Genomic DNA, 14,371 nt, shown 5'->3' with positions numbered 1-14,371 from the left:
GTCCCATTGTGTCTCAGGTGTGCTCACATTATGCCAGACACAATGTGTTTTGTTTAACCCGCCAAACAATGGAAACAAAGAGGGTCTTATTGTGTGTCTGTGTGTGAAAGTGTGACTGTGTGTGTGTTTGTAGGTGTTTGTTTAGGGCTGTTTTTTTCTGGAGAATTTGTGTGTTAAGGCCCAAAAATGTACATTGTAACGATATGTGCAACAAGAAATATATTTGAAGATGAATGCATTGATTAAAGTGTATTTTAATTTTCGAATTCTTTTGAAGTTCTACATATTGAGTTGTAAATTTCACACAGTGGTTTGTAGCAACTTTGTCCCATAGCAAGATGATCCCGAGTTCAAGTAGTATTCTGAGCCTTTTCAAAAGAAGTTTCCATGTTCTCCCTGTGCCTGGGATTTTCTTGGTTCTTTATTTTCTTGGTAACAACAATAATATTTTCTAAAATGAAAAAGTTGTACTGTTGACACAGAAAAAAAAATAAAGTCCTTGTTTCATTGCAGATGTTCATCCCGGAATGCAAATACCAGAATATTATCATTTTTGCCTGAGGGTTCGCTGTTCTCTTGTGAAGAATTCAACCCATTAAAGTACATGTAGCGTGTATGCTCTGTAGTAAAGACCCAACCTCTGCACCTGGAAACAGGACTGTGCTGCAGGATATGAGGTGTGGCAGCAAGAAGTATGAATTGTCTTTAAGTTTGCACCTTAGTAAACTTTTTACCCTCCAGTCTGACTCAGAATTCTTTCTCACTCCTGTTTCTGTGTCGGGGACTTGTTGAAATGCTTCTGCATATTTCAAATCTATAGTGTGATTACATTATATTTATAGATTGTAAAGTCAATATAGATAAAACCTATATTAGGTCGGTTAATAAGTGTTAACCTAACAATTATTTTTTTTTAATATATTTAAAAAAAGAAAGAAATCGATTTCTGTATGGGATTTGACTATACAAAAAAATCCCTACATATTGACTTGAAGCAGTTTGAATCTTTGAAAATGGACATATTGTCATATGCAATGATTGTCAATTGAATGTTTACATATATACATTAATGTAAATGAAAGAAGTGGGAAGAGGAAACTTTTTCAAACCACAAGGGGAAAATATCACAGCAGTTGTTCTTCAGTGTTTCACCTGACATGTATAAATGAATGAGGTCACATGAAGAGTCCAACTGGGCTCAAATAATTACTTGTTGTTATTATATTAACAATGTGATGCACAATTGTATCTTGTGTTTTTTCTTCACAGCCTGAAACTAAACCCAGATTTAAGACAGCGACCTGCTAAATGTTGCTTTCATTACTTTTTAGAGGCTGATTCATTCAGTAACGCTAATAAATAGTCAATGATTGAGGATTCATTGTTAAACTACATTAATTCTGAAGTATTCAGAAAGTCCTACACCGAGTAAGCTGTACTTCAAACTTTAATTCTATTCTAAAATCCATGTTGTTTTGATATTTTCCAGTATTTTTGGAGTTTTTTATTTCTCATATTAGAGAAAAAACTAAACACACATCTGTCCTAAGGTTTCCAAGTGAGATTGGGTTAAACACACCTGCATATATCCATATAGTGTGACTCATGAGGTCTGCTAAAATAATCCAGAAATTAAACTAAACTTAAACTTGCTGCACTGTCCATTCCTATCTTAAGCATTTCAAGATTTGTATTGAAGGCACTTTATTTTTAAAATATACATGCGCTCATGCATGCACTCAGATCTTTTTAAAATCTCTTCCAGATGACAAATTGACTTCCAATAATATTTTAGGAAAATAATTTATTGACTTTACTGATGAGGACCTCCACTCATGGGAAATGTCCCCAAAAGTATAGATGAACACACACACACACACACACACACACACACACACACACACACACACACACACACACACACACACACACACACACACACACACACACACACACACACACACACACACACGAGGAACCAAACGCTACTATTTGTCGCCACCTGCTGGATAAATCTTAACATGCAATGATGGCAGAATTAACTTTTTCGTTCACATTTTACAGAAATACTCTAAAAGAATACTCAAATAAAGAACCTTTCACTGTGGTCATATTTCAAATGGATGCATGTGAAATTCTTCATGTGTTTTCTCCACAATGCCAACATGAAAGAAAGGATGCGTTAATAACTGTCTGGTAAACAGTGCAAACTGGTGCATCAATGAAAGAAGCAATAAGTCTTCGAACGAAGAACAACTTCCTCAGCATTTGATGGAAAAGACCCAGCAGGTGACTAAGCTCCCTTCGACCTTTTGTCAGTGTTTTTCACCCCCAAACGGGACACGAGGGACATGCACAGGAAGGAAGTGAAGCCTCGAGCAAAGCAGCAAATAAATATGCAGGAGACAGAAAACAGAGAGCTGGACAAAAAGGACTGGAGCAAAAGAGCGAGAGAAAAGAGGGTTTCTCCAAGAATGAATGAAACGGAGGCGAGTCCACCAACACCATCACGGACATGAGCCAAGAGGACTGACTGACCCCGACACGCACATGCATGCACACACAAACAGCTTTTATTTCCACCTGGATACTGGACAGATGCATGCAGCCCTAATAATTATCGCACAGACTTTAAATTTAAGTAGAATTGTAATTTCATTTTTTACCAGGCGGTTAAATAAAGGATTCACTTTCTGATTCTCATTCTTCTGAATATAACTGTTTGTTGTTCTACTGTGACACACAGGGAGTGAGAAACAGTCAGACATCATGCTCTTGCGACGCAGATCACATGTTGGTGATAAAACATGATCATCCACAGCAACTCATCAGCAGACAGGGTTACACAAACATGTGGATATTCACTGATCAACACCTCCATCAAAGGATGAGAACATCACACTAGTGTCACAAGTTGAAATAACTCAGCAATAAAGGCAATGATGATGAAATGACACGCTTGCACATTAGTTTAGAAAGAGCAATAATCTGGTAACAGCAAAAGCCACAAAAACTAAACTCATACATGCTTAACTCAATGGAAATTCCAGAAAAAGTTGCTAGAGTTTCTCTTTGGTACTGACTGTAGGAGGATGGAGAGAAAACTGTCTAACAGTTAATCATTTGCATGGTATTGTCTGTTAATTTCCCTTCCTCACAGACCACCCACTCACAAAAACCCCCTGAAGGTTTTTCACAAGTATCTTTATTTTGCACATAGACCCATGGATGAGGTCAAGTTCCGCACAAAATGTAAAGTTGTAGGTAATATTTTTAGCTTGTGACACAGACTTGTCGGTGCCTGTGTGGCTTTTTTTTTTTGTCGCCACATGACACGTCCATCGTATCTCACCATTGCAAGTCATTTCCTCTGGTGAACATGCGGATTACCCTGCGACGTGCTGCAGCTGTACTTTTGTGTCTAATGCAAAAACAAAGAGACAGTCACAGACTGAAATACTACAGGTAATTTAGAGTCATCAGTTGGCATCAACTGCATGGCAGCGTCAACTCACCCTGCAAACTGCACCACAGCTGCACTAGTATTTATCACATCAGTATATTGGTGTGTATTGTGTCTGTCTGTATGTCTGTTAGCAGGATTACATTAAAATTACAGCACAAATTTTGACAAAATTTTCACCACAGATAGATATTAGGCCATGGAAGATTCCATTACACTTTGAAGGAGATACTAAAAGTCCAGGTCAACTTTTGGCGGTCATCAAATTGCTCTGATTATTTATGTGCACAATCTCACTGGAATAAGTGAAAGGATTAAAAATAAAGTGTCTTTCTCTTTATTGTTTTTTTCTTGCACTGTATTAATCCCCAGCGGGGAAATTCCTTCCCAAATTGACCCATTGGTACCAGCTACACAGGGGGAAGCAGCTGGGGACACAAGGATCTTGCTCAGGGACCCACGGTGCATGTTTGTGGGACAGTCGGGGGAAACCGGAATATCTGGAAGAAACACACATGGGGAGAACATGCAAACTCCACACAGAAAGGCCCTGGGTGGCATTCGAACCGAGGCGAGGGCGCTAACCACTGGCTTGGTTGGTATGATAGTTCAATTAAGTTCATTTTGTCTTTATTTTCCTTTCTAAGTATTTTCTTTTCTTGTGTTCAGGCAAGGAGCTTTTTTTTTCTTCTTTTTTTCCAATACACCTTTATTGTAACAATGGCTGATTCAAAGACCTATCATCCACCAACCACTGGATAACGTTTTTGACGAAGACACAGTCGAAGCATATAAGAAAGACATGTTGCAAAATGCCTACTTGCCTGAACACAAGGAAAGAGAATATTTCATGGTTAGTATGATCTGCCAAGACTCTCCGACATGCACATTCATTGGCTGATCTCAACTTCAGAATGGAGGCAAAGTAAAATATCAAGTCCTGATCCATTTTTAGTAGAGTGAAACATCCACTACACTGTGGCCACTTGAGGGCCAACAAAAAGAAGAAGCCCCCCCCTGAACTTTGTAGCAGGTGAACTCATGGGGTCCTCCTCGACTCTCCCCCTCTTTCAATTAATTAATGCTTTGTCACCCTCTCCTGGGGCAGAATAATATGTTGTATTCACCTCACGGACGTTCCTTTTTTTAAGCGTTTGAGCTTCACAGGACACTCAGTACGAACGCTCTTGGACACAGCAAACGCCGGGACAGACGCTATGAATAGGGGGCTCTGTGGTTTCCCCGAAAAGGGTGTTTCTGTGTGTGTGTGTGTGTGTGTGTGTGTGTGTGTGTGTGTGTGTGTGTGTGTGTGTGTGTGTGTGTGTGTGTGTGTGCGCGCACGCACGTGCAGCAGGGGGTGGTTTGTTTGTGCGGTTTGTTGGTGCGTTTGCATGCGTTTGCATGCGTCTCTCGCATGTGAGGCCCAAACATGTGCATCTTTGTTTGTGTGAGTTTGAGATGCACACTTGCCTTTCGACGTTATACAGAAGAAAACAAGACACGCACCAAACGTTAAACAACACGAATGATGAAAAATAAACAATACACTTTGAGACTGAATCTTTCAGCCTCCCTGTAAATGTTGCGCTCATATTGTTTTCGAGGTCTGCTGGGTTTTGATTCTGAAATGAGACTGCAGCGTCGGTCAATTATTTCAGCAATTACACAGACGTGAGCAGGGCACAAGAGAAACTCAGGGGTGAGGGCGAGTGGAAAGTGAGGGAGAGGCCTTTTATAAAGCCACGTCCTGTCACTTTGGGAAGAATTTCCAGGCGGACCGAGCGGGCTTTGGATAACAGGAGGCTGGCGAGCCAATGACTGTCCCTATAATTCTCCTCAGCGGTGTGTCGGTGTTGTGTTCACGCAGCCTGCCGAAGTTACTCCTGCAGAATTACAGTCCCATTTGTGTTCCGTGAGCATGCGTATGACAACAAAGCAGACATGTGGACGAAAGGCTGAGCGTTTGGTCTCCCAACTCTTCTCTGCACGAATCAATTAGGTTGCCCTCTGCGCTGAAAAGGTAAGCAAATTAATTTCTTGGGAACGTGCACTCAAACTGAAAATTAGGAATAGAGTCTGTAGGATACTTTTTTTTTAAACTTGCATGTTTATCATAACAAAATATCATTATGTTAAAATAACATATTTCTTTTTTAAATAATATTTTTATATTTTTTTGAAAAAAAATAGTATTTTCCTTTATGTTGAATTCTTGAAGTTCACACTGTTTTCATTAAGGAGATGCTGAGGATTTTCAGGCTCCTGCAGATCTGTAACATACAAACACGTGGCAACAAGTGGCATCCCACAACTTTAACATACATAAAAAGATCACAGTAACACATCAACTATCGTTCTCCAGAATATTTTTTTCATTCTTTTTACCATTTTAAGGTGAAAATTTGATTTTGTAGCCTGTTAAAAAAACATCCGATCCTGAGTGTCAGATGATATACCTCCTGGACACACGCATACGCATGCATACACACACTGCAGCGAAACATGAAGACATGATTCTGGGTTAAGAGAAAAACTTGATTTTGAGCTTTTTAATGTTGAACACATGCAGCCCATGTATTTTTCAATGAGTACAATCAAAACACTAAAAGTTACTGAGTGAAAGAAAACAACCTTTAAATCCTTTGAAATGATAAAACAAAACATTTTTTAAATTGAAAAAAGGATTTGAATTTCTGCAACATTTAAGAAAAACAACTGACAGGAGTTATGTGGATGATCCCATGTGTTGGGTGCCGAGTTACTTAAAATCAAATATTTGATGTTGAGATGATGTTTGTGTCTCGTTTTTCACTACATCTTCATCATTACAAAAACAAAGTGTTTAATTGTTGAGTTTTTGAAACCAGCAGTTTATTGGGGGTTCAAATCAGCTGCCAGAAGAAAGATCCCAAAACTTTTTGAAACATCTTGAAGAAACAGCTGGAAAGAAAAAGAAAGGCAGATGAAACAAAGTGAGAGAAGGAGAACGTGTGTGTGGGTGAGTGAGGAGGCGATCGAGAGGCATAGAGGGAGGCGGATTACTCTTCACTCCAGAATACTAACGAGGGCCTTTTGTTACTGATCTTTTCCTCTTTTCCTCCCGCTCTTACACTCTCTTGTTTCCCCCTTCACTCATCTCTGCTTTTTTCTTACACAAACATGGCCTCAGTTTTTCAACATATTGATTTTGTTCTATTACAAATCATCCCACCCTGAAGGTGCGTTTTCAAACAAAAAACGTAGTAATTTATCTTGCGTGGACTTTGTTTTGTGGACAAATGAATGTACTAATGCTATTAAAAATATGTGTGCTGCAGTCTTCTCAATAACACATTAATACATATGAAGACACACATACACACACACACACACACACACACACACACACACACACACACACAAACACACACACACACACACACACACACACACACACACACACGGGATGGGCACAGAGTCGTTTTTGTCAATGGCGCCTTTTGTTTCTTTTATCTCAGCTCTCAACAAAGCATTCCTGTGTATACAGAGAGAGAAGGAGAGGGAGGGAGAGAGAGAGAGAGAGAGAGAGAGAGAGAGAGAGAGGGAGAGAGAGAAAGAGAGAGAGAGAAGGAAGGAGAGAGGAAGAGAGGAAAGTAGAAAGAGAGAGGGATAGAGAGAAGAGGGGAGGAGGGTGTGTGTGTGAGTGTGTGTGTGTGTGTGTGTGTGTGTGTGTGTGTGTGTGTGTGTGTGTGTGTGTGTGTGTGTGTGTGTGTGTGTGTGTGTGTGTGTGTGTGTGTGTGTGTGTGTGTGTGCCTGTGTCAGGAAAACATCCAGCTCTCCTTTTGTCCGGTGAAAGGAAAAGTTTTGATTCACTTTTTGGACTCTGGCTCACTGAGGCTGCAGGGTAGTGTACGGTTGTGGGGTTGCCATGGAGATGGAGTACATCCTACCGGAGAGGTGGGTCAAAAATATTTCCGGCTTTTTACTCTCATTTACCTCCATTTGCTCTATTAGTTATCTGATACACCGCTACAGTGGAATTTATGTTGTCTGTCTTCCCTTGGGGACACGTCTTCGGGCGCGTGACCTAACACGTGCTTCCCCGCTACTTATTAAAATCACTTTAATGAAAAGTGTGTGTGCGTGTGTGTGTGTGTGTGTGTGTGTGTGTGTGTGTGTGCATGGATTGGGTGAGATGCTGATACAGAACTGAGAGACTGACCTTTTCAATGCTGTCATTGTAGTTGTGGAGCTTTTGAGAGGCTCACTCTTGCATAATCACAAAAGTGTGATTTAATTAAAGCTGATTGGTTACGTAATCCACGAGGAGCTTTGCAAAGGGGCTATTTTAATGACCATCAAATGGACAAAATTATGTGGAGGACATGTCTTTTTGTTTTCCCTTCACTGCTTTTCACATCTTGAATCATTTTGTTCAGATCCACAAACCCGGGAGGCTGACTAATAATTAGCTTGAATATCATCTGAATATCATGAAAACATGCAGTCAATTGCAAGTGTCCTTGCCTGAAAGATCACTGTCTTGAATTTTGAACATATCCCAAAACTTCTGCACAACTTTTTTCAACCTGGTCCCGCAACATTTATGCAAATTCCAGAAGAGTTTTGTTTAAGGGGCTTTATGCAACTTCTTTGAAAGTTGAAAGTATTAAATCTATGTGATTCCAAATGACAATTATCACACATTTTCTTGCTTTACCTCATTTCAAATCAAAAAATGTTTATGTAAGAGCAAATACTAACCCAAATATCAAAGCAAAATAATAAAAAATATAAATGTGGGAGAAAAATAAAAGTAAAATAAATCGGAACTCCCTCCCTGGTGCTCACGGCCTGCTAAATGCTATTGAACATTGTCCTACATCTTTTTCCAAATGTGAAATTATCAATTTTCAAATCCTTTCGAAGTCTTTCCTCGAGTCAGTTATTAAGGCTGTATCAAATCCTCTTCAAATGTAAAGTGTCTGTTAATGCTGTTACCAAGGCACTGGAATTTGGTAATTCCTTCTTTTTCCAGTGTAGGAGGACAAGTTTATTCCCATGAAGGAGGCCATAGGACAGTAGATGGCGCTGTGTGCTCATTCGCCAGTCAAAAGATGATCTCAGAAAAGAGTGGGCATTTTGGTTTAAAAAAAAATAAATCTGAAAAGAATGAAAATATTGATTTACCTTCCAGTCTGGAACAAAATTCATAACTGTGGAGTAACTTTGCATTTTTGATTGCATTTTTCACAGGTGGGTGATATTTCAGCAAAGATTTTATTGCAGCTTTGAGTAATGCGACCTGTTGAGGATCTGGAACTGGATCAGGCAGAGTCAAGCATTCAGAGAACAGGCGTTGACATATTTCAGACTTTGATTCCCGAGGTCCTCTGTTTTCTCCCTGCCCAGTTCACTTCCCCAGGTTTTCTCTATGTTTTCCACATTTGTTTCACACTGCTCTTGTACTACAGTCATATTTAAATAAAATTTAACCCTCTATACACTCCCGAAGACATCTATCAACCCAGTTCAGTCTCATGGTTTCAAATTGATCCTGATAAGTATTGATCATTTAAAAATTTTATTAAATTTTTTTTTTTTACTTGGGTAAGGCATCCGAGTGTTAATAACTGGTATAAAATGTGTAAAACCAGGCTTCCAAATCCAGAAAAAGTAAAGTGAATGCAGAAACGCAGAGCTCGTGGCTTTTACATGTGATGTGTACTCATATATGAGAAAGTCACACAGAGAGACCTTGTGAGAATCCAGAGTATAAAGCTGTAAAAAAAACACCTGAGAAAAAGATTGCAAAGGACCTGAGTGTCAGGCTGAAAAAAAGAGCAAGAGCACACAGGAAGCCAAATTGGCCCTCAGCTATCGGACTCTTACTGCCGTCTCCAGTTTCCAGTCAGAAGTTCACTCTTTGTCCACTAAAGGCCTCTCCGGCTCGACCAACACCATGCTTTATATGCATATATAACAAAACGTTATCTAGATAAGCGTCTGCATTTCAGACAAAGATTGTTTTGTTTTTTTTAAGCCTTAATTGACTCATTCAGCTTTCCCCTCTCTCCTCTGCCTCACAAACAAGTCTCTGTGTGGATGTCTGTTGGCTTAATGCATCTCTATCCTGATTCAACTCGTCTTTCTTTTCTCTTTCCTCTCCCTTATCTTCCCCTCTCTTGTGGGCCATCCTGTCCTCTGGCCTGCACGATTCAAACAACGTAAGTGAGCGTGTCAAATTATGTGAGCAACACAGAAACAGCCTGCCCGTGTGGATCTGGGGTGGACCGCATCGAAATGTCCTGACAAGCATTCACACATGTTAACCACTAAAGATATCAGAGCTGCTTTGGCACACGGGCAGCTAAAAGAGTTTGATTATTTCGGATTTATTTTGTCCAACTTACACAGAAATCACTCGTGTGTATATATATATATATATATTCTTGATTTGCGGCTTATTTGAAGACACCACGCTTGAAAATACTGGTAAAAGATAACCTAAAGTAAAGTTTCCCTGTTAATTTTTCCGATCATAATATTTACCAAGACAATTTTCACTTGTTCTCTTGGCAATTGTTTTTTTCCCCACCTATTTCAAGGTAAAAGTATCTGGAAATGCGCTTTTGTTTTTCTTGTTTTGACAGGGGCATTTTTTTTGTGTGTGCAAATATGCATGACCACATACAGGCCTTCAAATATATGTTTGACATATTGTTTTGACCTCTGACCTTCTAACTGGATCTCTAACCTGATTCTGGGGTCTGCTCTTTCTGGTTTTGTTGCTACGTCATAGAGGGTTAACCAATGCACAAATTGATGATTTTCTTTGTTGTTGCCGTTGACCAGATGACCTCGGCCACTCCTCCCTCCTCTCGTAGCGCGTCGCCTCAGAAAGTCTGCCATTCCCAGACGCAGACGGACGTCCTCAAACCTTTACTCGGAGGTGGGATATCCAGCAGTGGGAGCACTCTGAGGAAGAGGAGACGGGTCCTGTCCAAAGATGGCCGCAGCAACGTGCGCATCGAGCACGTCAGCGGGAGAGGCGGCCTCTACATGCGCGACCTCTGGACGACGTTCCTGGACATGCAGTGGCGCTACAAGTTCTTCCTGTTCACCGCCACGTTTGCAGGGACCTGGTTCCTGTTCGGGGTGCTGTGGTACTTGGTGGCACTGGTGCATGGAGACCTGCTGGGTGAGAGTTTAACAAGGAGCGCACAATATAATGAACCCACAACGTCACATTTTCATTCCAGTTTGGATGGTCCACTCTCTTTCAAAGTAGTCTTGACAGAATGGTTAAGTGCTTCCTGTGTGACATTTCACACTTTATGCACTCTGTTTTTATTTCCCCCTTCAGACTTGCTGACACTAAGAGTGAAACAAAAATGCTAAATCAAATGTGGGTAGAGGTGGTGAGAAAAGAAGTGTTTTCATACTGTCGGGTGGGCATCAACAACTCACTTGGAAACTTTAGATGTCAAAACACCTTCTCCTAATGCTCAATATACGTCAACGATGCAGCTCCACTCCAAATACTGTAACATACGGACATTAGTGATAAGCTTTGAAAACACGACCAAGAACTGACAGTTTGTCTTGAAGTGGCAGATTTGTGGTAATTCTGCAATATTGTTACTTGTATGCAAATAAATGGACATTTTTCCAGTCTTAACTCTTTGGAGTCAAGTTCAAATCAAATAAAAAAAATATTCAGTTCTTGAATCATAACAACTACAAGCTGTCCCATCATGGGATTTTTGTTAGGCACAATCACACAAATTCCTCAATGTTCTTTTTTCCCTGCTATGTTAATATAGAAGAAGTATCCTAAATGAGCATATCTTGTCTTCTCAACCATGTCGCTCCAGAGTTTGATCCGCCTTCAAACCACACACCCTGCGTGATGCAGATGCAGACCCTGACAGGAGCCTTCCTCTTCTCGCTGGAGTCCCAGACGACCATCGGTTATGGCTTTCGCTGCATCACTGAGGAGTGTCCGGCGGCGATAATCCTCCTCATTCTACAGCTGGTCATCACAATGATCGTGGAAATCTTCATCACTGGGACCTTTTTGGCCAAGGTAGCTTACATTTTAAAATAAAATTAAAAAATCGAGCTGCAATGTGATATAAAGAGAGAAGAAGTTATATAGTAGAATAGTATCTGTTGTCTGTTGTTATCCATTATGAGGAAATTCCCAGGCTTCCAGTGGTGTAATGTTGTTTACATGTGATGTTGTCACAGTGACCCCTGTTTACACGACATCTTTTTCAAGTGAAAACACAAAACGTTAGTTATTGGGGTTTGTTTACATGGCAACCATGCTCGGAGCCGCTGAAAATGCTAGTATTTGAAAATGGTCAGGCTTGGCCTCCATGTAGACGGTAAACACTGCTATTGCGCTGTTTATAGCATATTGGTTTTTCTTGTGTGTATGTGTGTGGTTTCATTACAAAAACAACCAATAGCACCAACTTATGGTCTAACATGAAAACTACTCTGTTTTCAGCATTCCTGCCATTGCCGTGGAGACTGACATTATTTTCAAAATGTTACCATGTAAACACGAACACTTTATAAAAACAAAAACAATGCGTTTTCACTTGAAACAGTGTTGTGTAAACAGGGGCCTGATTGAGCTTCTCCCTCTCAGATTGCACGGCCAAAGAAAAGAGGTGAGACGGTGAAGTTCAGCCAGCATGCCGTGGTTTCGACGCACGACGGCCGACCCTGCCTGATGATCAGGGTGGCCAACATGCGCAAGAGTCTTCTGATCGGTTGTCAGGTAACTTTGCACACAATGGGGATGAATGCAAAAAGAGATGGCAAAAACCTCGGCTCCCATGAGTTCATACATCGTTCTCTGCAGGTGACTGGAAAACTGCTTCAGACATCTCTGACCAAGGAAGGCGAGACGGTTCGTCTCAATCAGAGAAACGTTCCTTTTGAAGTGGAGGCTTCCAGTGACAGCCCGTTCCTCATACTACCCCTCACTTTCTACCACATCATCGATGACAACAGCCCCTTGCGGGCCTGGGCAGCCAAGGGTAAGATTAATGTTAAGTGACCAATTCACAGTATAACAAGAGGTTGGAAACTAATCTGTAGGTTCAGTATTTTTCTCCATTTATATTGTTGATCATTACCAGGTGGTGGTTGGACGGACCCAGAATTGGCGGACTTTGAGCTGTTGGTGATCATGAGCGCCACGGTGGAGCCAACGTCCGCCACCTGCCAGGTTCGCACCTCCTACCTGCCTGATGAGATCCTCTGGGGCTATGAGTTCCCCCCCGTCGTCTCCCTCTCCCCGTCGGGGAAATATGTAGCGGACTTTGCCTTTTTTGACAAAGTGGCCAAGACCAAGACCACCCCCATCTTCAAACCGTCCAGTCCCCAGCACACGTACCAGAGCAACGGGAGTGGGCCTGTACCAGACGTGTCCGATCCAGAGAAGATCCGTCTGGAGCAGAGTTACAGGGAGCAGAGAGGGGAGGATCGAGGCCGAGCCAGGGATACTCCTCTCAGCGTTCGGATTAGCAACGTGTGAATAAACAGACTACTTAAGAACGAAGTCTTTTAAAGAACACATTAAATCTCAATAACAAATCAGTGAAACATAATATCAAAACCAACATAAAACTGTCTTCTTTGACTGTTTTGAACTCACATCAGGATGATCTGGGGTGGGGGTGGGGGGAAAATATGGAAGACTGTGGACTACTGTTTAGTCTATTTCAAGTTTTTCATTGTCACATGTTTGTTGGTATGTGCATGTTTTATCCTGTTCTGATTTGTATTCATAGGATGTTATAACACATTTTCTGACTGCATCTATTTACATAGTGAATGTGGTGATAATCTTGTCACCTTAAATAGGCTGAGGCCCCGTTTACACGAGACGGAGCCTGAGCATGTTCAGAAAGTGTTTTCCCTCGTTTCCACAAAGCTTTGTCAAAAATATCCGTCTTGGCAGCTGTTTTCGGAAAGCTGCGTTTTCAGTGGCTCCAAACACCGTTGCTGTGTAAACGGACACCCACACTTCAATGAAACAATGAAAGTTTTGCGTTTTCAGTTGAAAACGTTGTTGCATAAACGTGGCCTGAGTGTAGGTAGTTTAGGACCTGTCCACACGAGAACGCCATTTCATGTAACCACGTCGTTTTTAGCTGATCATCGTCACTGCGCTGTCTTTTTAATTTTTAAATTTTTTTTAAAAACGGGGTTCCCAGATGGAGAAATATAATAACAGCGCCTCGACTTTGACATGTGAATTTTGCAAGATGCATATTTGCTGAAAACGATGATGTTATCGCCCCACCTCTTGACCCGATTACCCCACGACCCTCTCCGTGATGTCACTTAACAACAACAACAATGACGGGTTGCATGCTCCATATGGAGCTGCACAAACTACTGATGCTATTTGGGGCCATAATAAGGCCAGATGTTAGATTTCTCAATTTTTGCATGCTCTGTGTCATCTTCTCCAAAACTACGTTACTACTCACACACCACCATGGTCGAGGAGAAGTAGGTGGGGGATGTTATTGGTGATCATGACAGGATCAACAGAGAATCAACCCAATTCAGGATTTACCTGTGACATGCATGCAATATGCACACATGGATTTAACTACTAAACTGTAAATGCTGAACGTTTCGACACTTCATCAGCTGCTCAGCCTCCCCATCCTCAACTTCCTGTCAATGGTCCGACAGTAGACTACCATATTTTCCGTATTTTTATTATTTAGCACAAATCTGTCTTTCATAGTGCTGGAGCTGCAATAATTTTATTTCTGTTAATAAAGTGCTTTATTGGTTATTTGCGATTGTGATTCTGAGAAGGAAGATTTTTCAGCACAAGATGAGCTCACAAAGAGCAGAAATGTCACTTTTAAGGCAGGTTTTGGAGAAGCA

The 14,371-nt window shown here is 41.0% G+C and overlaps 1 protein-coding gene across 1 annotated transcript; it reads left to right on the top strand.

Annotated features, from left to right (window-relative positions):
- Positions 1-10,297: 10,297 nt before the first annotated feature.
- Positions 10,298-12,998, top strand: LOC308135302 (ATP-sensitive inward rectifier potassium channel 10-like; the record flags this gene model as incomplete). The annotated part of the gene is made up of 5 exons (XM_080503208.1): positions 10,298-10,643; positions 11,320-11,531; positions 12,105-12,236; positions 12,321-12,498; positions 12,601-12,998. 5 exons carry the CDS (start codon positions 10,298-10,300, stop codon positions 12,996-12,998), a joined length of 1,266 nt encoding a protein of 421 aa, XP_080359334.1.
- Positions 12,999-14,371: the final 1,373 nt, after the last annotated feature.

Source organism: Blennius ocellaris, assembly GCF_963422515.1.
Source record: "Blennius ocellaris genome assembly, chromosome: 10".
NCBI classification, from domain to species: Eukaryota; Metazoa; Chordata; class Actinopteri; order Blenniiformes; family Blenniidae; genus Blennius; species Blennius ocellaris.
This window is presented reverse-complemented; position numbering and strand designations above follow the sequence as displayed.